Source organism: Pongo abelii, chromosome 15 (genome assembly GCF_028885655.2).
Source record: "Pongo abelii isolate AG06213 chromosome 15, NHGRI_mPonAbe1-v2.0_pri, whole genome shotgun sequence".
Lineage (NCBI taxonomy): Eukaryota > Metazoa > Chordata > Mammalia > Primates > Hominidae > Pongo > Pongo abelii.
This window is the reverse complement of record NC_072000.2, coordinates 24,807,484-24,827,883: the sequence shown is the minus strand read 5'-3', so window position 1 is coordinate 24,827,883 and position 20,400 is coordinate 24,807,484. Positions and strand designations below refer to the sequence as shown.

At 41.7% G+C, this 20,400-nt stretch overlaps 1 protein-coding gene and 2 non-coding genes across 27 annotated transcripts in view; all 3 read left to right on the top strand.

Annotated features, from left to right (window-relative positions):
• CHD8 (chromodomain helicase DNA binding protein 8) overlaps positions 1–20,400 on the top strand; it is a 70,837-nt gene that overhangs the window by 46,394 nt on the left and 4,043 nt on the right. For 14 of the 25 annotated variants that reach the window (XM_063715472.1, XM_063715496.1, XM_063715483.1 and 11 more), the window contains 24 exons: positions 1,225–1,401; positions 2,392–2,535; positions 2,792–3,047; positions 4,593–4,803; positions 5,044–5,239; positions 5,753–5,920; positions 6,120–6,299; positions 6,746–6,856; positions 7,193–7,389; positions 7,652–7,851; positions 7,933–8,113; positions 8,194–8,283; positions 8,560–8,663; positions 10,315–10,444; positions 12,377–12,452; positions 12,917–12,971; positions 13,149–13,356; positions 13,774–13,982; positions 14,064–14,783; positions 15,006–15,154; positions 15,454–15,756; positions 16,318–16,431; positions 16,622–16,801; positions 17,201–17,317. In XM_063715472.1, coding sequence (XP_063571542.1) covers positions 1,225–1,401; positions 2,392–2,535; positions 2,792–3,047; positions 4,593–4,803; positions 5,044–5,239; positions 5,753–5,920; positions 6,120–6,299; positions 6,746–6,856; positions 7,193–7,389; positions 7,652–7,851; positions 7,933–8,113; positions 8,194–8,283; positions 8,560–8,663; positions 10,315–10,444; positions 12,377–12,452; positions 12,917–12,971; positions 13,149–13,356; positions 13,774–13,982; positions 14,064–14,783; positions 15,006–15,154; positions 15,454–15,756; positions 16,318–16,431; positions 16,622–16,801; positions 17,201–17,317 — 4,476 coding nt within the window. The remainder of the gene's footprint in view (positions 1–1,224; positions 1,402–2,391; positions 2,536–2,791; positions 3,048–4,592; positions 4,804–5,043; positions 5,240–5,752; positions 5,921–6,119; positions 6,300–6,745; positions 6,857–7,192; positions 7,390–7,651; positions 7,852–7,932; positions 8,114–8,193; positions 8,284–8,559; positions 8,664–10,314; positions 10,445–12,376; positions 12,453–12,916; positions 12,972–13,148; positions 13,357–13,773; positions 13,983–14,063; positions 14,784–15,005; positions 15,155–15,453; positions 15,757–16,317; positions 16,432–16,621; positions 16,802–17,200; positions 17,318–20,400) is intronic. The other 11 variants (XM_063715478.1, XM_063715490.1, XM_063715489.1 and 8 more) reach the window with 3 other exon arrangements.
• LOC134760157 (small nucleolar RNA U6-53/MBII-28) lies at positions 10,866–10,975 on the top strand. The gene has a single exon (XR_010137087.1). It is a non-coding gene; the product is annotated as a small nucleolar RNA U6-53/MBII-28 (small nucleolar RNA).
• On the top strand, positions 16,010–16,113 carry LOC134760158 (small nucleolar RNA U6-53/MBII-28). Its single transcript, XR_010137088.1, has one exon. It is a non-coding gene; the product is annotated as a small nucleolar RNA U6-53/MBII-28 (small nucleolar RNA).

Below are 20,400 nucleotides of genomic sequence, written 5' to 3'. Positions count from 1 at the left end.
TTTAGGGGCTATATATGAATAGAAGACTTTTATTGAAAGTCTTCAATATGCCTATGCAAAAATGCCTGTGGTTTAAGGCATTTTTGTATAGCAGTGTGCAGGGCATTTTTTTGACTTTGCTATTTTTTTTACCTAGTAGACATTTGATCTGGTAGAAGTTCTGGTTTTATTTATGAACATACACATTTTAAGTAGAATTTTGTCAGCATCAGTGAATTTTAATCACAGTATTTTACAGAAATTAAATTCCTTTAGCCACTTAATCCGTGTGGTAGTGAGCTTATTTCTTTTCCTCTTTTTAGTCTACTGAAATTTTCATCAAGATCAGTTTCTTTTTCTAAATGGTTGGGCGTGGTGGCTCATGCCTGTAATCCTAGCACTTCGGGAGGCCGAGGTGGGCTTATTACCTGAGGTCGGGAGTTCTAGACCAGCCTGGCTAACATGGTGAAACTCCATCTCTACTAAAGATATAAAAATTAGCCAGGTGTGGTGGTGGGCACCTGTAATCCCAGCTACTCAGGAGGCTGAGGCAGGAGAATCGCTTGAAACCAGGAGGCGAAGGCTGCAGTGAGCCGAGATCGTCACACTGCACTGCATCCTGGGTGACAGAGTTGAGAGACTGTCTCAAAAAAAGAAAAAAAAAGATCAGTTCCTTTTTCCATGTAAATTTGAAAACAAAATTGGAATTATCCATCGTGTATTAACATGAATTTTATTGTTTTTCTGCTATTATTAGTTTTCTTTTTTTATTTCTACCAAATCAAATCTTTTCATCATATTTTGCAGCTTTTAATTTTGTTAAAATGATTTCATTCTTTTGTCAATTTTTAGACATCAGCCAATATTATGTTCTGTATTAGCTATTTTCATTTTTATTATCTTGTATGGTTCAGCATTGTCCAGCAGTTGTGGATTTCATTGTTAATCAACAAAAGATCTAGGGCAGAGATACATGAGCTAGGCATACAGCAGAGTAAAAAATGTCTAGCCTCTCATTCAATGAGTCTGTCATTTTCCCAAGAAGCTGAATATGTTGAGGAAGCAATGTATCTTACATTCAGTGATAATGGCACTATTTTTCAGGAAGATAAACAGCGGTGGAGGTGGGTGGTGGTGCAGTTTGTATTGCCTATTAAACATGCCTTAATATAGACAAGTAATTCAGAAGAGCTCCTCATTTAGGTACATTTTTGGTTTTTCTGACTTTGCTGCCTTCATGCTTAGGGACGCCTCATCCCAGGCGCATACAAGTTTGACGCTCTGATCACCACTTTTGAGATGATTTTGTCAGATTGTCCTGAGCTTCGTGAAATTGAATGGCGTTGTGTTATCATTGATGAAGCCCATCGACTGAAAAACCGTAATTGCAAGCTGCTTGATAGTCTCAAGCACATGGACCTGGTGAGTTCCACACTGACTTGTGAGCAGAAACACCTGGAATTAACCTTAATTCCTTGCGGTATTAAAATAACCCTAGTTTAGCAGAGAAGAAAAGTCTGAATCGTGGTATTGAACAGTGGGGTTGACCTATGGGAATGGTAACCTGAAAGTCATGTAAAAGTCATACATTTTAGAATTGGGAAGTTTAGTGATAACCAGAAGAGGAGGTAGGAAACTATATTCGTTACCTATTATTACTGCATAACAAAATACTCCAAAACTTAAGGTCCTACAACAACTATATTTTTCATGATCTTCTAGCTCAGCCACTTAGGCTGACTTCAGCTAGTTGGTTCTTACGATGATCTTGCCTGGAGTCAGTATTGCTGCAGCTGGCAGTTGATGCTGGTTTTTATCTGGAGCACCTGGGTTCCACATGGCCTCTCATCCTCCATAGGCCAGATGGGGCTTCTTTGCGTGGTAGTCTCAGGGCAGTATTCCAAGAGGGCAAAAGTAGAAACAGCAACCTTTGAGATAGGCTCTGAAACTCACACAGTGTCACTTCTGCTACATTCTTGTTCTTGCAAGTAATAAGGCAAGCCTAGGGGTGAACCTTGTTAGGAGGAACAGCAGCAAATTAATGACCATATTTAATCCAGCTCAGTTACATTCCATAGAGGACAGCAGATTTTAGGATATCTGTGGGGAGTTGAATATGGAGAGACGTATGTAATTGGAATAAACATAATCAGAATTACTGTTTTTTAATTTGCTTATAATATTTGTTATTTCAATACATTAATGTCAGAGGGATTTCTTGAATGCTTTGTATTTATCAAAAGAGGGGATAAATGGAAGAAAAGTTAATGGACCAGTGATCTGGTCCATTCTCATCATTTTATAGATAAAAGAAATTAAAGGTTATATACATTAAAGATTATATACTTGATAGGAAACCCCAGAAGTCCTTCATGTTTTTAAATTTTATTCTTTTGTTTCCTCCATTTCTAGGAACACAAGGTGCTACTCACAGGAACACCATTGCAAAATACTGTAGAAGAACTGTTTAGCTTGCTTCATTTCTTGGAACCGTCACAATTTCCCTCAGAATCAGAGTTTCTCAAGGACTTTGGGGATCTCAAGACAGAGGAACAGGTAGGAAATCTATCTGATGAGGTACTAACTCAGGACAAAAAAGATGAAGTTTGTACAAGGCAGACATCTGTTGTCATGGGTATCTCAAGGGCCTTTCTGAACTCCTTATAACCTTGTGCCTACATCATTTGTGGCATCATCCAAAGTATACATTTCTTCGATAGTGGAAAACTCTAATTTTTCCATGTTTCTACATAATGTGAGAATGTTTGCCCTCATCTTATTGATTTATTTTTCTCTCTGTAATGGACCACAGGTTCAAAAGCTACAGGCCATTCTTAAGCCAATGATGCTGAGAAGACTCAAAGAGGATGTTGAAAAAAACTTGGCACCCAAACAGGAAACTATTATTGAAGTAGAGCTGACTAATATCCAGAAGAAATACTATCGGGCTATTTTGGAGAAGAATTTCTCCTTCCTTTCCAAAGGGGCAGGTCATACCAACATGCCTAATCTACTTAACACAATGATGGAGTTGCGCAAGTGCTGCAACCACCCATATCTCATCAATGGTAAGGGAATGCTTGGTATATACCTGAACTTCTGTAGTACCTGTGTTTATTTTCCAGATGATTCTCCTTGGGGACAATGGATGCATTGACTCATCCAACCTAATTTGGGGTGCAGACTGAGGAATGGGAAATGGTTCTCCTTTTAAAAAAGAGATTCTAAGCCTGGGCAACATGATGAAATCCCACCTCTACAAAAAATACAAAAATTAGCCAGGTGTGATGGCAGGCATCTGTGTTTCTAGCTACTTTGGAGACTGAGCTTGGAGGATCGCTTGAACCCAGAAGGCAGAGGTTGCAGTGAGCTGAGATCATACCACTGCACTCCAGCCTGGGTGACAGAGTGAGACCCTGTCTCCAAAGAAAGTAAATAAAAACAATTCTTATTTGGAATGTTTTTCTGTAGTTCTTTCTACCCCTTTGATCCTACATAATCTCCAAGATTAAATAGGATTTGCTGTTTAGAATTTCATGAATAAGAACTCAGATTAGCCACACAGTGGCATGTACCTGTAGTCCCAGCTACTTAGGAGGCTGAGGCAGGAGGATTGCTTGAGCCCATGAGTTTGAAGCTAGCCCTGTCTCAAATAAAACACTCTTAGGTTACTCTGTTCCTTGGATAAATGTCCTCATTGACACTCCATTTTGCTGTTTCTGTCTCTTTTGGGTGCTGATAGTGTGTTCCATCTTAGTCCTTGTCCACATATTTACATCTTTTTTTAAACCCAGTTATCATAGGCCTGCCTTACTTGGCATATTTTGTATGACACATCTGAGGATGATTTAAGTTTTTTTTTTTTTTTTGAGATGGAGTTTCACTCTTGTTGCCCAGGCTGGAGTACAGTGATGTGATCTCGGCTCACTGCAACCTCTGCCTCCCGGGTTCAAGCGATTCTCCTGCCTCACCCTCCCAAGTAGCTGGGATTACAGGCACCTGCTACCACACCCAGCTAATTTTTTGTGTTTTTAGTAGAGACAGGGTTTCGCCACATGGGGCAGGCTGGTCTCGAACTTCTGACCTCAGGTGATCTGCCCGCCTCGGCCTCCCAAAGTGCTGGGATTACAGACGTGAACCACTGAGCCCGGCTGATTTTTTTTTTTTTTTTTTTTTTTAAGGTGGAGTCTCGCTCTGTCACCGAGGCTGGAGTGCAGTGGCACAATCTCAGTTCACTGCAACCACCACCTCCCGAATTCAAGCGATTCTCCTGCCTCAGCCTCCGAAGTAGCTGGAACTACAGGCCTCTGCCACCAGACCTGACTAATTTTTGTATTTTTAGTAGAGATGGGGTTTCACCATGTTGGCCAGACTGGTCTCGAACTCCTGACCTCAAGTGATCCACCTGCCTCAGCCTCCCAAAGTGTTGGGATTACAGGCATGAGCCACCATACCCAGCCGATTTAAGACTTTTTGGTGCTGAAATTCTGTGTGTGAGAAATGTTGGTCTTAAGTCAAATTATATTTTTTTCCCTTTGCTTTCTTAGTTAAATAGACTACAACCTTAATATGGTTCACTGGATCTCAACATAATTTGATTTTTCTTTTGGCAGGTGCCGAAGAAAAAATCCTAACAGAATTCCGTGAAGCTTGCCATATTATCCCTCATGACTTCCACCTACAGGCCATGGTGCGTTCGGCTGGCAAACTGGTTCTTATTGACAAGTTGCTTCCAAAACTGAAAGCTGGTGGCCATAAAGTTCTCATCTTCTCTCAGATGGTACGCTGCCTAGACATCCTAGAGGATTATTTAATCCAGAGGAGGTAAGAAAAGAGTCATCCTAGGCTGTGGTTACTCTGTCCTCATAAAGCAGCAAAAAGTAGGAGGGCCTGGATTTAATCAGAGTTCACCAATTGCAATAAGAGAAGTTTTTAAGATTCTCACTCTCAACTTGGGTTTTTGACCAGCTTTGATATGGGAGTACTGGTATTGATCCTAGCCTGCTGTTTTGGTCTCCACTTCTGCTTAGCCACCTACATTTTTTTTCTGTGATTCCCATACAGGTACTTATATGAACGTATTGATGGGCGAGTTAGAGGCAACCTTCGACAGGCTGCCATTGACCGCTTCAGCAAGCCTGACTCAGACCGCTTTGTCTTCTTACTGTGTACCCGGGCTGGTGGACTTGGTATTAATCTTACAGCTGCTGATACCTGCATCATCTTTGATTCAGACTGGAATCCACAAAATGACCTGCAGGTAAAGGAATTCATTGTCTTAGGGACTAACTACCTAACTTGGGAGATTTTTCAACAAGAATAGGATCTTTTAGAAAGACCTTTCAGAGAGTTTGGAATTGTTTCCTTAGTTGAGGGTGGCAGTTAGGTCAGGGAATCAGCAAATGTTTTCTGTAAACGACAAGACAGTAAATGTTTTAGGCTTTGTGAGCCATTGAGTCTCTGTTGCAACTGCTTACCTCCAAGTCCTGTAGCACAAAAACAGCCATAGATAATATGTAAATGAATGGGTGGTCCCACCTGTGTCCCCATCGAACTTTATTTTTAAAAACAGATGTCCACGCAGACTTTAGTTTGCTGACCCCTGGTCTACATGATGGGGTGATAATTTCATCTTGAGATTGACTCTTGGTTTTGAGTTGATCTCATGGCTGTTCTATAGAGGTGAAAGAATCATAAATTGGTATTTTGTATCCTTTCCCTTGCTAATTTTATGATATCTTTCTCCTTTCCTTTCATTTTTATTTTAAACCAGGCCCAGGCACGATGTCATCGAATTGGGCAGAGCAAAGCTGTGAAGGTGTACCGCCTCATCACTCGTAATTCCTACGAGAGAGAGATGTTTGATAAGGCTAGCCTCAAGTTGGGATTGGATAAGGCTGTGCTTCAATCCATGAGTGGTCGGGATGGCAACATTACTGGAGTGAGTCTTCTTAGTTTATAGATAAGTTTGTAGTAGGTCATTGTGACAGAGGGAAACAAAAGCTATTTGTACACAGGAATTTGACTACCTTGTTTGGATTCTTAATTATTATTTCTTAAAATGTAATAGCTAAAATATTATGGCATGGTTAGATATTATTCTCTTGATAGTGTTTTCATCTTTCTATTGGTTTTTACAGATCCAACAGTTCTCTAAGAAGGAGATTGAGGATCTTTTAAGAAAAGGAGCATATGCAGCCATCATGGAGGAAGATGATGAAGGCTCCAAGTTTTGTGAAGAGGACATCGACCAGATCTTGTTAAGACGAACTACAACCATCACCATTGAATCTGAAGGAAAAGGGTCCACCTTTGCTAAGGCATGTTCTGTCTATGCCAGAGGCTAGAAAAACACAGATAGAGACCTGAATCTCTAGGATTTAATTATGTTTTTATGCTGGGGATGGTGGCTCATGCCTATATTCCCAGCACTTTGGGAGGCTGAGGCGGGCAGATCACTTGAGGTCAGGAGTTCGAGACCCAGCCTGCCCAACATGGTGAAACCTCGTCTCTACCAAAAATACAAAAATTAGCCAGGAATAGTGGCTTGCGCCTGTAGTCCCAGCTACTCGGGAGGCTGAGGCAGGAGAATCACTTGAACCCGGGAGGTGGAGGTTGCGGTGAGCTGAGATCGTGCCACTGTACTCCAGCCTGGGCGACAGAGCAAGACTGTGTCTCAAAAAGAAATGTTTTTAAAACATAATTGCTGATTTTGCACCACTTAAAAAAAAAAGTCAGCTTTACCTCTGCATTTGTTTTTCTCTAGGCAAGCTTTGTTGCTTCTGAAAACAGGACAGATATTTCTTTGGATGACCCCAACTTTTGGCAAAAGTGGGCCAAAAAGGCTGACCTAGACATGGATCTGCTCAACAGCAAGGTGAGTTTCTTCTTCTTTTAGGGAGGAGGTATCGCAGAAGACCACACTACTTTCAGGAGTCTTTACAGCTACTCTGATTATTTGATGCTAATTGTGGTTTATGCTGGTGTATTGTATACGAGGGCTGTTGTGGATACTTTCTACCTAGGAGGCCCCAGAAAAGTAGTTGTTTTCTGAATAATTTTGCTTTCTGTAGATTATTCTATATGTCATTTAAAAAAATATCTGAGTATCTACACATGTTACATCCAATGTTATTGTAATCCATAATTGTCTTATTCTTTTCCCATGAGCAAATCAGGAAGAGAATTACTTCTCCTTCTGTTCTCTTCATAGAATAATTTGGTAATTGACACACCTAGAGTACGAAAACAAACGCGCCACTTTAGCACTCTGAAAGATGATGACCTGGTGGAATTCTCTGATTTGGAAAGTGAGGATGACGAGCGGCCACGCTCCCGCAGACATGACCGTCATCATGCCTATGGGCGCACTGACTGCTTTCGGGTGGAAAAGCATCTCCTGGTATATGGGTAAGACCCCAACTTACAATTAGACGTAGTGCATAGTGCATCTCTGTCCTGATAGATACTCTCGGTTTGCCTTTCAAATTGGGGGCTATGATCAAAGAAGGGATAAGGTGAAAAAATATTTGCCTTGGAGGGAGTTTGTTCTGTTTATTCTGTTACCATGTTTTTTAAGATCTTTGTTTCACACCTTTTCAGAGACATGATTCTGAGGGGCAAGGGACTATCATTTCTCAGAAAAATGTTAATATAGTTTTCTGTTTTTTAGTTGGGGACGATGGCGAGATATTTTATCTCACGGACGCTTCAAGCGACGTATGACTGAACGAGATGTGGAGACCATTTGTCGGGCCATTCTCGTGTACTGTCTTCTACACTACCGTGGGGATGAAAATATTAAAGGCTTCATCTGGGACTTGATTAGCCCAGCTGAAAATGGCAAGACAAAAGAATTGCAGAATCATTCAGGTAGTTATCAACTCTTTACTTTATGTTTTTCTATAAGTTAATCTAATCCTTTTGAGGTCCAAGGGTTTTTCTCAATCCAAGTCTTTGATGTCTCCCCTTTCCCAGGTCTATCTATCCCTGTGCCTCGTGGACGCAAAGGAAAAAAAGTAAAGTCACAAAGCACTTTTGATATACATAAGGCAGATTGGATCCGGAAATATAACCCTGACACTTTGTTCCAAGATGAAAGTTATAAGAAGCACTTGAAACATCAGTGTAACAAGTAAGCATAGAATTAGCAGACATTTTCCACCTCAAACTTCTACACTGTTACTGAGCCAGCTCTTCCTCTGTCCTTTGTAGGGTGCTGTTGCGGGTACGAATGCTATACTACCTGAGGCAGGAGGTTATTGGAGACCAAGCAGAAAAGGTGTTAGGGGGTGCGATTGCCAGGTAAAATTCTGCTATATTTTTTTGATTTATGCCCTACCTTATTTGAGGAAAGATTGGTTTGCTTATTTCATTTTATGCTATCTTTGGGATACCTGATAATTTAAATCTATATATCAGGTCTTTAATCCTATACTTGACACTAGTGGGAGGAAATAGGGTAGATGCATGAGTATTTAAATTAATGGATACTGGAAGATACCTATAATAACCTTTGCAAGGATTCTCACTTTTAATTTCCTGCATTTCTGTGCTGACTCTGCCCTCTTATACCTTTAGTGAGATTGACATATGGTTCCCAGTAGTGGATCAACTGGAGGTTCCAACAACTTGGTGGGACAGTGAGGCTGACAAGTCACTGCTCATTGGAGTCTTTAAACATGGTATGTACCTTCTCCTATTCTACTCCTTTCCTACTGAAGATTTATGTTCACGGATGGAACATTTAGCAAAATGCTCCTGAGAAATAACTGAGTTATCTGATTGATCTTCAATAAATTTGAGCAGGAAAGTAGTTCTTAAATATCCAGAGCAGAGCAGTTAGTTCCTATAAATAAATGTTCAAGAAGGGCCAGATGGATAGGTAAATCTCAAGGTAGGGAGCCTCCCATCTGTTCTCTAATCACTGTTAGCAGTGTGTTACTGCACTGTATGCTATGGTTAGGGTCCCATGAATCAGGACAGGTAATATACCCCAACTATTGTTAATAATAATCACACTTAATTTATATGACTTTCCTCTGGATGCGCACTAGCATAACAATTGCAGTAGATCATCTTGTCGCAGTTGTATTTCTGGGTGAGTAGGCAGAGGGAAAGCTCGATAATGTCACCTCAGAGGCAAAGCACCACCTGCAGGGTGGACTCTTTCTGGATGTTATAGTCTGAAAGAGTGTGGCCATCCTCCAACTGTTTGTTCACAAATATCAGATGCTGCTGGTCAGGTGGGATGCCCTCCTTGTCGTGGATCTTGGCTTTGACATTTTCACTGGTGTCACTTGGCAGGACCTCAAGGGTGATGGTTTTGCCTGTGAGGGTCTTTACAGAGATCTGCATCTCTATGTCAGCTTGGCTGCCTCACTGAAGAGAAAGAGCTGAAAATCTTCTGTTTTTGTACATGTCCCTCCCATTTGTCTACATGTTCAGCAGTCACTCTGATATAGGTATGAGCAGCAGTTTTTGAGTGAAATAAGAGTAGAGTATAAGAAGGGAGACTGACTAGCCAAAACAAAAATGCAGTGGGGGTAAGAATATTTCCTTACTCTTATAGCAGTTTTGCCTAATGCCAAATCCCAGGCACTAAAAGCAGTAAGCGTTAACTTTCAGCCAAGTGACTTTGTGAATTAGAATGTCTTTTTTTTAAAAGAATACTTTTTTTTTTCCTATAAAATAAAAGTAATGGCACTTAATCTACATCTTTTTTGAGACATTTAATGGGATAAATAAAACTGCAGGTGCCAGGCGTGGTGGCTCATGCCTGTAATCCCAGCACTGGCCAAGGTGGGCAGATCAGGCGATCAAGACTATCCTGGCTAACATGGTGAAACCCTGGCTCTACTAAAAAATATAAAAAATTAGCTGAGCGTGGTGGTGGGCACCTGTAGTCCCAGCTACTCAGGAGGCTGAGGCAGGAGAATGGCGTGAACCTGGAAGGCAGAGCTTGCAGTGAGCCGAGATCACACCACTGCACTCCAGCCTGGGCGACAGAGTGAGATTCCATCTCAAAAAATAAATAAATAAATAAATAAAAATAAATAAAACTGCAGGCAAGGCATAGTGGCTCACACCTGGAATCCCAGCACTTTGGGAGCCTAAGGCTATCAATCACTAGTTAAAAACTCTTCATGATTCTAAATTGCTATAAAAATGTTAAATATAGTAATAAACCCAGTAGTTGTCCAAAATAACATTCTAACTGTGTTTTCCATTATGAGCAATATAGAACATATTCTAATTATTCCAGCAGCATATAAAGTAAGCATAAAGGCAAAACAAATCTCTCATTTTCTTCAACTATGACCCTTTTTCTTCTAGGCTATGAGAAATATAATACCATGAGGGCAGACCCAGCCTTATGTTTCCTAGAAAAGGCTGGCCGACCAGATGACAAAGCAATTGCAGCAGAACATCGAGTGTTGGATAACTTCTCTGACATAGTAGAAGGGTGAGCATTAGTATTTATTCTTTTAAAACTCTAACTTGTGCCGTGAGATAACTCTAGCCTTGACTGAACCCAATGGGATTCTTAATTGTAATTATACTCAAAAGTGATAGATCCTTAGCAAAAATAGGACCAGCAGAAAGGACTCCATAAACTGCATAAACCACATGTTGCCATAAGATAACATCTGAGGGTGAAAATGAATGTCACTTGTAAATGGCTTATTTGATGTTCTGTTTGGTTTGGTTTACAACACTCTTCTGTACAGCTACAGTAGCTGAGAGTTTAACTGGTCTCTTGAAAGATAACAGCCAGCAGCTCTCATATGTTGCTTCTATGGAAGAGCCTTAGGCACTTTCAGCCCTGGTTTATCACCTCCCAATGGTACCTGACACATAAAGGTATTATTTTGCCTGAAAACATGTCCCAGTGATGAGTTGCCATGCTAATACTGAGCCACCAGGTAGGGCAGTGTTGCCCTGGTTTGGGTGCCAGTGAGTTTAACAAAACTTCTCACATGAAGATCTGAGGGGCATGTGAAACAGTTGGCTTAATTAATGAATACCTCCCCATTCCATCATGACTGAGAAATTTCTCTTTGATGATCACACCCTCAGTTTGCCTAGTGTAGGACCCTCAAAGGAAATTGGGTTATTTATTCATTGCAAATCGTTTATGCCACCTGTCTGCTCAGAAGAACAAAGTAATAAAAACAAAAAAGCATGAACCATACAAATGAAATAATAAAAAGTAAATAGTTGGGTAGGAGGAAGAATTACATAGTAAAAGTCAAGAAAAAGGAACTGTGTTGATCAAAGTGTTTCAAATTCAAGCAATTATGAATGGTACATTGTCAACTTCTTGTAATTATTTTTATTCCATTGGATGCTATACCAGACTGACCCAAAGTTTTGCACCTGGCCTGCCATTCCTGTAAACACCAAATTAAATACTGGGCCAGGCACTGTGGCTCATGCCTGTAATCCCAGCCCTTTGGGAGGCCACAGTGGGTGGATCACAAGGTCATCAGTTCGAGACCAGCATGGCAAATAAGGTGAAACCCCGTCTCTACTAAAAATACAAAAAAATTAGCCAGGAGTGGTGGCGCATGCCTGTAATCCCAGCTACTCGGGAGGCTGAGGCAGGAGAAACACTTGAACCCAGGAGGCAGAGGTTGCCGTGAGCCAAGATGGCACTACTGCACTCCAGGTAATGGAACAAGACTCCATCTCAAAAAAAAAAATAATAAATAAATAAAGGACTAGTCCAGGATGGGATCACTTGAGCGCAAGAGTTTGAGACCAACCTGAGCAACATGGTGAAACCCCATCTCTACTAAAAATACAAAAATTAGCCTGGCATGGTGGTGGGCACCTGTAGATCCCAGCTACTCAGCAGGCTGAGGCAGGAGACTCACTTGAACCCAGGAGGCACAGGTTGCAGTGAGCTGAGATCGTGCCGCTGGAATCCAGCCTGGCCTACAGAGTGAGACTCTGTCTCAAAGAATATATATATAAAAATAAAAATAAGACCAGGCGCGGTGGCTCAACTCCTGTAATCCCAGCACTTTGGGATGCCAAGGCGTGTGAATCATTTGAGCCCAGGAATTTGAGATGAGCCTGGGCAATATGGTAAAACCCCGCTTCTACAAAAAATATAAAAATTAGCCGGGTGTGGTGGCACACACCTGTAGTCCCAGCTACTCAGGAGGCTGAGGGAGGAGGATCGCTTGAGTCCAGGAGGTTGAGGCTATGGTGAGCTGTGATAGGGCCATGACACTCCAGCCTGGGCAACAGAGTGAGATCCTATCTCAAAAATAATACTAGTAAAGATTATTTCATGCTGGATATATGTGTGGCTGGGTCTTCATCCTAGGTCCCCTTAGTGATAGAAGATACATTATTAACATTTTGTTGTGCCTCTGCATAATTTTAGGGTTGACTTTGATAAAGATTGTGAAGATCCTGAATATAAACCACTCCAAGGTCCCCCAAAGGACCAAGATGATGAGGTAAGGAATTCTCATTTGAGTCTCACTTTTTTCTATTACTAAATAGTTTTAAGTCTTCAACCATTCTCTGAATCTTGAAATATATTGGTTAATTTATAATACAAAATGGAAAATGAATTATACCATTTGAGAACAGAAAGTATTAATGGAAAGGACTGTAATGCCAGTCAGGGGAGATCAGGGATAACTTTGTGGAGGAGCTGGACACTGAAAGATATTATTTGACTGATAAATTCCTGACTTCTATTATCTGCGAGTCATTAATAGGAACTCACCTTTCAGGTTCTACTTTCTTGTTCTTTTAGTTGATTGTTTCCAAGTTTTTGTGGGGATATATTTCTTTAGAAGTTTTTCTTGATCCCTTGGTGCCATAGAAGGACACACACAAGAAAGTGATTTCAGAGTGCCAACTTCCCCCCCTTTCCCTCCCCGCTCCATCCTATTGGGTGGATCTCCTTCTCTAGGGTGATCCCTTGATGATGATGGATGAGGAGATCTCAGTGATTGATGGAGATGAAGGTAAACTTCTAGGTCAACTAGTATAATTCTGTGTGGGGTGGTGGGTTGGGGAATTATTCACTGAATTCTGTCCTATCTGGGATTTCTAAGAGCTTTGCCTTTGGGTGGGTTAAAATACTAGTATTGCCTCTACTACCCTTGTTATACTTCCTATTCATTCTACTTTGTTTTCCACAGCCCAGGTGACCCAACAGCCAGGCCATTTGTTCTGGCCTCCAGGCTCTGCCCTAACAGCTAGGCTTCGGCGTCTCGTGACAGCATATCAGCGCAGCTACAAGAGAGAACAGATGAAGATAGAGGCTGCAGAACGTGGGGACCGGCGAAGACGGCGTTGTGAAGCAGCCTTCAAGCTGAAAGAAATTGCACGGCGGGAGAAACAACAACGGTAAAATATAGCTGGGAACTTGTGCTGATCTATGTTTTCAGTTATGGTCCCTATACTGAAAGCCATCTCAGGAAGGATTTATTTGGAATTCTCTACAGAGGGACCATCTTTTCTGCCTTGGGTAGTTAAACCTGTAGAAATTAAAACCTCACTTGTATGCAGTAATCATTAACTCTCAGGTAGGTCTCCTGTGTAGACATTTTCATTGATATTTGTGTCTTTTTCCCCCTTGGCTCTGTAATTCTTACTCATTACAGAGTACCTCTCACTACCTCTTCTGGGCCTTTTTTTTTTTTTGCGTCTACTTTCAATTTTTGTGTTTTCAGATATTCTAAAACACATTAAAAAATAACCAGTTTTCTTGTGTTCTTCTGATGTGTTCTTCTGATTATTGTTGCCCTACTTTTCCTTTTGTAGATGGACAAGGCGTGAACAAACAGATTTTTATCGAGTGGTGTCTACGTTTGGTGTGGAATATGACCCTGACACGATGCAGTTCCATTGGGATCGCTTCCGCACTTTTGCTCGACTAGACAAAAAGACAGATGAAAGCCTTACCAAGTACTTCCATGGCTTTGTGGCCATGTGCCGCCAAGTATGCCGCCTTCCCCCAGCAGCTGGAGATGGTAAGCAAGATTGCAGAGTGGGTGGGGGTGAATGCGAACAGAAGCAACTCTGTTGATTTCTTCTACTCCTGTCTCTTGCAGAACCCCCAGACCCTAATCTCTTCATTGAGCCCATCACTGAGGAGAGAGCCTCACGGACTCTCTACCGTATAGAATTGCTTCGGCGCTTACGCGAACAAGTTTTATGCCACCCCCTTTTGGAAGATCGGCTGGCATTGTGTCAGCCTCCTGGTCCTGAATTGCCCAAATGGTGGGAGCCTATTCGGCATGATGGGGAGCTTCTAAGAGGGGCAGCCCGCCATGGGGTGAGCCAAACAGACTGCAACATCATGCAGGACCCAGACTTCTCTTTTCTGGCTGCCCGTATGAATTATATGCAGAACCATCAAGCAGGAGCACCAGCTCCATCCTTGTCACGCTGCTCTACTCCACTGCTGCACCAGCAGTATACCTCACGCACTGCCTCACCATTGCCCCTGCGCCCAGATGCTTCTGTTGAAAAGTCACCCGAGGAGACAGCTACCCAGGTCCCCAGTCTGGAGAGTCTGACTTTAAAGCTAGAGCATGAGGTGGTGGCCAGGAGCCGACCAACCCCACAAGACTATGAGATGCGAGTATCCCCCTCTGATACTACCCCTCTGGTTTCCCGGAGTGTTCCACCAGTCAAACTGGAGGATGAGGATGATTCGGACTCTGAGCTGGACTTGAGCAAGCTGTCACCATCATCTTCTTCTTCCTCATCCTCTTCCAGCTCCAGCTCCAGCACTGATGAGAGTGAGGATGAGAAGGAAGAGAAGCTAAGTGAGTGCATGTGACAGGCTGTTGGCCCTCTTCCCTATTTCCCCCTCTCTTCTCTTTCCCTTTTCTAAATGCATCCTCTTGAGAGAGATTTGGATTTTGATTTGATAAAATGTCAAAAGAGTGCCATTCTTTGGACCTTTATTCAAAGCCCATATAATACCATTACCATATGACATTATTCTTATATCTTTTCTCAATACATTCTATGGGATCTCTTACCAGCTGACCAGTCCCGCTCAAAGCTCTATGATGAAGAGAGTCTCCTGTCCCTCACTATGTCCCAAGATGGATTCCCAAATGAAGATGGAGAACAAATGACCCCTGAGCTTCTGCTACTGCAGGAAAGACAAAGAGCCTCTGAGTGGCCCAAGGTAACAAACAGCCTCATCCCTGGACATGTAGAGTCCAGAAATACAGTGTAACATTATATCCAGGGAAAAAGGAACATATGGTTCTGGTTTTTTAAAATTGTGTTTATTGCTGCATGTTTTGTTTTTTTTTTTTTCCAGGAAACTTCCCAGTCAACTTAGGAATCTTAATAGTATTAAGTTCCTCTTTTCTGCCTTATGATTTTTACCCATCCTGGTAGTGATGGCACTATTGAGTATCACAGGATCACACAGCTCGTACTTGGACTCTTCAAATGGTATTTCTTTCTTTCCCCATTCAGGATCGTGTCCTGATAAACCGTGTTGACCTCGTCTGCCAGGCTGTACTCTCAGGGAAGTGGCCTTCTAGCCGTAGGGGCCAGGAAATGGCAACAGGAGGAATTTCGGGGCCAGGCAACCACCTGCTAGACAGTCCCTCATTGACTCCTGGAGAATATGGTGACTCTCCAGTCCCCACACCACGAAGTAGTAGTGCAGCTTCCATGGCAGAGGAGGAAGCATCCGCAGTTAGCACAGCGGCAGCCCAGTTCACCAAACTTCGCCGAGGCATGGATGAAAAGGAGTTTACAGTTCAAATCAAAGATGTAAGCTCAGCATTTGGGCATTGGGAAGTGGAGAAGGAGGCTGGAATCCTTGCTGAAACTAATTTTACTAATAGGTTACTAAACTCATTTGGTTAGCTAATTTTAAAAATGAGAAAACAGAGCTTACAAAGATCCATTTAGGAAGAGTCATTTTTCCTGGTTGTTTTCCTTATTGAACCGTATTGATTATTAATCCTATGAATATTCAACAAAAGTTTCTTAAATTAGTATGCTTAGGAGTAGCAGGATTTTGCCCCTGTGATGAGTTGCCATGCTAATACGGAGACACCAGGTAGGGAGTTTTACCCTAAATTGGGTGTTGTTGAAATAAACTCTTTCTCATAAATGCTGAGGGGCACTAGGTGAAGAAGTGAAATCTTTCTAAGGAAAAAGTGTGTATGTTTTCTTGTATTTCTAATTTTACCCTTTAGTCAGATGGCCTTCCTTCTCACCATCATTGGGCAAGAGGATGACCTATAGCCCACATCCCTCAAAGCTTAATCTTTACTTTGAAAAAACATGTACCATATGATGTCTTAGGTGGGTGGGTTGTCTTCCTAGGAGGAAGGATTGAAGTTAACATTCCAGAAGCACAAGTTGATGGCAAATGGAGTAATGGGAGATGGACATCCACTGTTTCATAAGAAGAAGGGGAACAGAAAGAAGCTAGTAGAGGTGAGTGGCAAAGAAAGTCTTTAACCTGATGATCAGATTGTCTTTTTATTCCCAATAATTGATGAAGGCAGTGGGATTGAGGGAATGGAAAATACTAAAGTCATTTCATGACTGCCATGGGCTCTGCTCCCCCTCCCTCCCTCCCCCAAAGAAGAGTATGTGCTCATGGGGGTGGATTCTGGGTTTGCAGCTGGAGGTGGAGTGCATGGAAGAGCCTAATCACCTTGATGTGGACCTGGAGACCCGGATCCCTGTCATCAATAAGGTGGATGGTACTTTGCTGGTGGGTGAGGATGCCCCTCGCCGGGCTGAACTGGAGATGTGGTTACAGGGTCATCCAGAGTTTGCTGTTGATCCCCGATTTCTAGCGGTGAGTGGCAGTCCCATCCAGCAAGATTTAAAGTCATTCCTTTGGTATTTAAGCTGCATGAGAAAGAGAAAGCATGACATACTGTATCATCGTTTCTGTATCTGCAAGATAAGGGTAATAATTAATAATACCCAGTCTTCCAACCTCACAATTGTTGTGATGCCCAAAATAAAATAATGTTGAAGTACTTTAAGTGCTAGGCAAATATTTACTATTGAACTATTATATAAACCACCTAATATTTTTTGGAGAGATCCCACTTAATGGCAGTTTTCCACTAGGATGAATCCTTTATCTATGTAATAAGTGTTTATTATCAAACAAAAGACACTAGTACTTTAATAATTACTCCAGAGAAGATTTCTGTTCCTCTAGGATAACTGATTTTTTCTATTGCAGTATATGGAAGATCGCAGAAAACAGAAGTGGCAAAGATGTAAAAAAAATAATAAGGCAGAATTGAACTGTTTGGGAATGGAACCAGTACAGACAGCTAACTCTAGAAATGGGAAAAAGGTGAGAGAAATTGCAGCATTACCACTCTGTTCCCACACTAGATGTGAGATTACAAGGCTTTCAATGATGATTGTGACTAATGTTATTTATCTTCTTTCCTATGTTTGTTTGTGCGAAGAATTATCTTGAGTTCACCAATAAGGAAACCGGAGTTTTCTGGGGGGTTTTTTTTTTTTTTGAGATGGAGTCTCACTCTGCTGTCATGCAGTGGCGCAATCTCGGCCTACTGCAACCTCCACCCGCCGGGTTCAAGCAATTCTGCGTCAGCCTCCTGAGTAGCTGGGATTACAGGCACCTGCCACCGCGCCTGGCTAATTTTTGTATTTTTAGTAAAGATGAGGTTTCACCATCTTGGCCAGGCTGGTCTTGAACTCCTGACCTCGTGATCTACCCGCCTCGGCCTCCCAAAGTGTTGGGATTACAGGCCTGAGCCACTGCACCTGGCCCAGAATATTTTTATCAGTATTTTTGCAGTCCTGTGGTATCTTCATCTCTAGGAGAGCATAACATTCTAAAAACTAACTTTAGTATTTGACGCATATGAAAATTTAAGAATTAGTAAGATGGGTTAGAGAGAACATTCAGATCTTACTCTGTTCTTCTATTGAATAACTAAGGGATTTTGGACAAATCCTTTAACCTTTTCAGTTTTTACAGCCTGAAAAGTGAGAGTTTTAAAGCAATTTCTTAAGTTTTCTGTTTTTTTGAGACATGGTCTCACTCTGTCACCCAAGCTGGAGTGCAGTGGCACCATCTCAGCTCACTGCAACTTCTCCCTCCCCTGGTTCAAGCCATTCTCCTGCCCAGCCTCTCAAGTAGCTGGGATTGCAAGCATGCACCACCAGGCCAGGCTAATTCTTTGTATTTTTAGTAGGGACGAGGTTTCACCACGTCGGCCAGGCTGCTCTGGAACTCCTGGCCTCAAGTAATCCACCCGCCTTGGCCTTCTGAAGTACTGGGATTACAGGCTTGAGCCACCGCACTCGGCCTTAAGTTTTCTAATTCTATATATTTTAGAAGTGTTTGGAGAGGTCTACTAAGGAAAATAGTCATGAGATTTCCCAATATATAAAGGTTGAGAATCACTAATAATATGTCAGTAATGGAAAAAGCAGAGGAAACTATGTTTTGTAATTTATAATAAATTTGTCCATTAAGTTATTCTATATTTTCAAATTTACTTATACTTTTATGATGGATAATAGTCCATTTGGTGGATTAAGTACCCACAGTTTATTCTTTCCACCAAATTACAACTGCAAAAGTTTCTCTTGGCTATGCTTACCTTACTTTCTGCAATAGTTGTTTTTTTTTTTTTTTAATCTTTTATTTTTTTGAGACAGAGTCTTGCCCTGTCACCCAGGCTGGAGCGCAGTGGCACAATCTCAGCTCACGGCAACCTCTGCATCCCCGGTTCAAGTGATTCTCTTGCCTCAGCCTCCCAAGTAGCTGGGACCACTGGTGCATGCTACCATACCCGGCTAATTTTTGTATTTTTAATAGAAACAAGGTTTTGCCATGTTGGCCAGACTGTTCTCAAACTCCCGACCTCAGGTGATCCACCTGCCTCAGCCTCCCAAAGTACTGGGATTACAGGCATGAGCCACTGTGCCCGGCCAATAGTTGTAATTTTGTTTGTTTGTTTGTTTGTTTGTTTTTTTGAGACGGAGTCTCGCAGTGTTGCCCAGGCTGGAGTGCAATGGACTGATCTCAGCTCACTGCAACCTTCACCTCCCAGGTTCAAGTGATTCTCCTGCCTCAGCCTCCCGAGTAGCTGGGATTACAGGTGCATGCCACCATGCCCAGCTAATTTCTGTATTTTTAGTAAAGACGGGGTTTCACCATGTTGGTCAGGCTGGTCTCGAACTACTGACCTTGTGATCCACCCGCCTCAGCCTCCCAAAGTGTTGGGATTACAGGCGTGAGCCACAGCGCCTGATCAATAGTTGTATTTTTAAAGCATATGTAAATCATTGTTTTAAATGACATAGAGTCATTTAAAATGGATTAGCACTTGTGTATACTTGCCTTATCTAATTATTCCCCCATTTGATCTTCTATAGAAATCTTTATACACATATAGTCATCCCTTGGTATCTGTGAGGGATTGGTTCCAGGACCCCTGCAGATATCAAAATCCATGGACGCTCGAGTCCTTTATATATAAAATGGTGTAGGGCCAGGTGTGGTGGCTCTTACCTGTAATCCCAGCACTTTGGGAGGCTGAGGCAAGAGGATCACTTGTGCCCAGGAGTTCAAGACCAGCCTGGGGACCCCAGTGGGACCTTATCTCTACAAAAAATTAGCTGGGCATGGTGGTGCAGTCCTCTAGTATCAGCTATGTGGAAGCTGAGGCAGGAGGATCACTTGAGCCCAGAGGCTGAGACTACAGTGACCCATGATCATGTCACTGCACTCCAGCCTGGGCAATAGAGTGTGAGACCCTATCTCAGAAATAAATAAATAAATAAATAAATAATAAAAATGTAGTATTTCCATGTAACCTACACACTTCCTCTGATATACTTTAATCTGTTGATTACTTATAACACCTAACACAATATAAATGCTATGTAAATAGTTGTTACACGGTATTGTTTTAAAATTTGTAGTATTTTCTCTTGTTATTTTTTAGTTTCTTATTGTTTTCAAATATTTTCAATCCACAGATGGTTGAATCCATGGATATGGAAGGCTGACTATGTGCATACACATATATTTATGTGTCTATATAACCACATGGAATATCTTTTAACAAAATTAATTTTAAAGTAAACTATCAATATTTTGCATTTAACAAGTTTGAAACATAAAATATATGTAGATTTATGAGGCTTATTTTTATATTGATGGAAGTGTTACCATGGGAGAATGTTTCAGTTTTCCCTGTTAGCCTTGATGAGAACAAGAGTGCAATAAACAGAATGGTTGATATGGGAAAGGCTGGTGGCTAGAAGGCTAATGCCATCTCTGTCTTCAATTTAACATTATAGAGCAGCCTGTAAGAAGGGCTTTTCCTTCACTGTTACCTATTTTTACCTCAAGTACTTCTGCTACTCCCTTATAGTCAATTGAAACTCTTA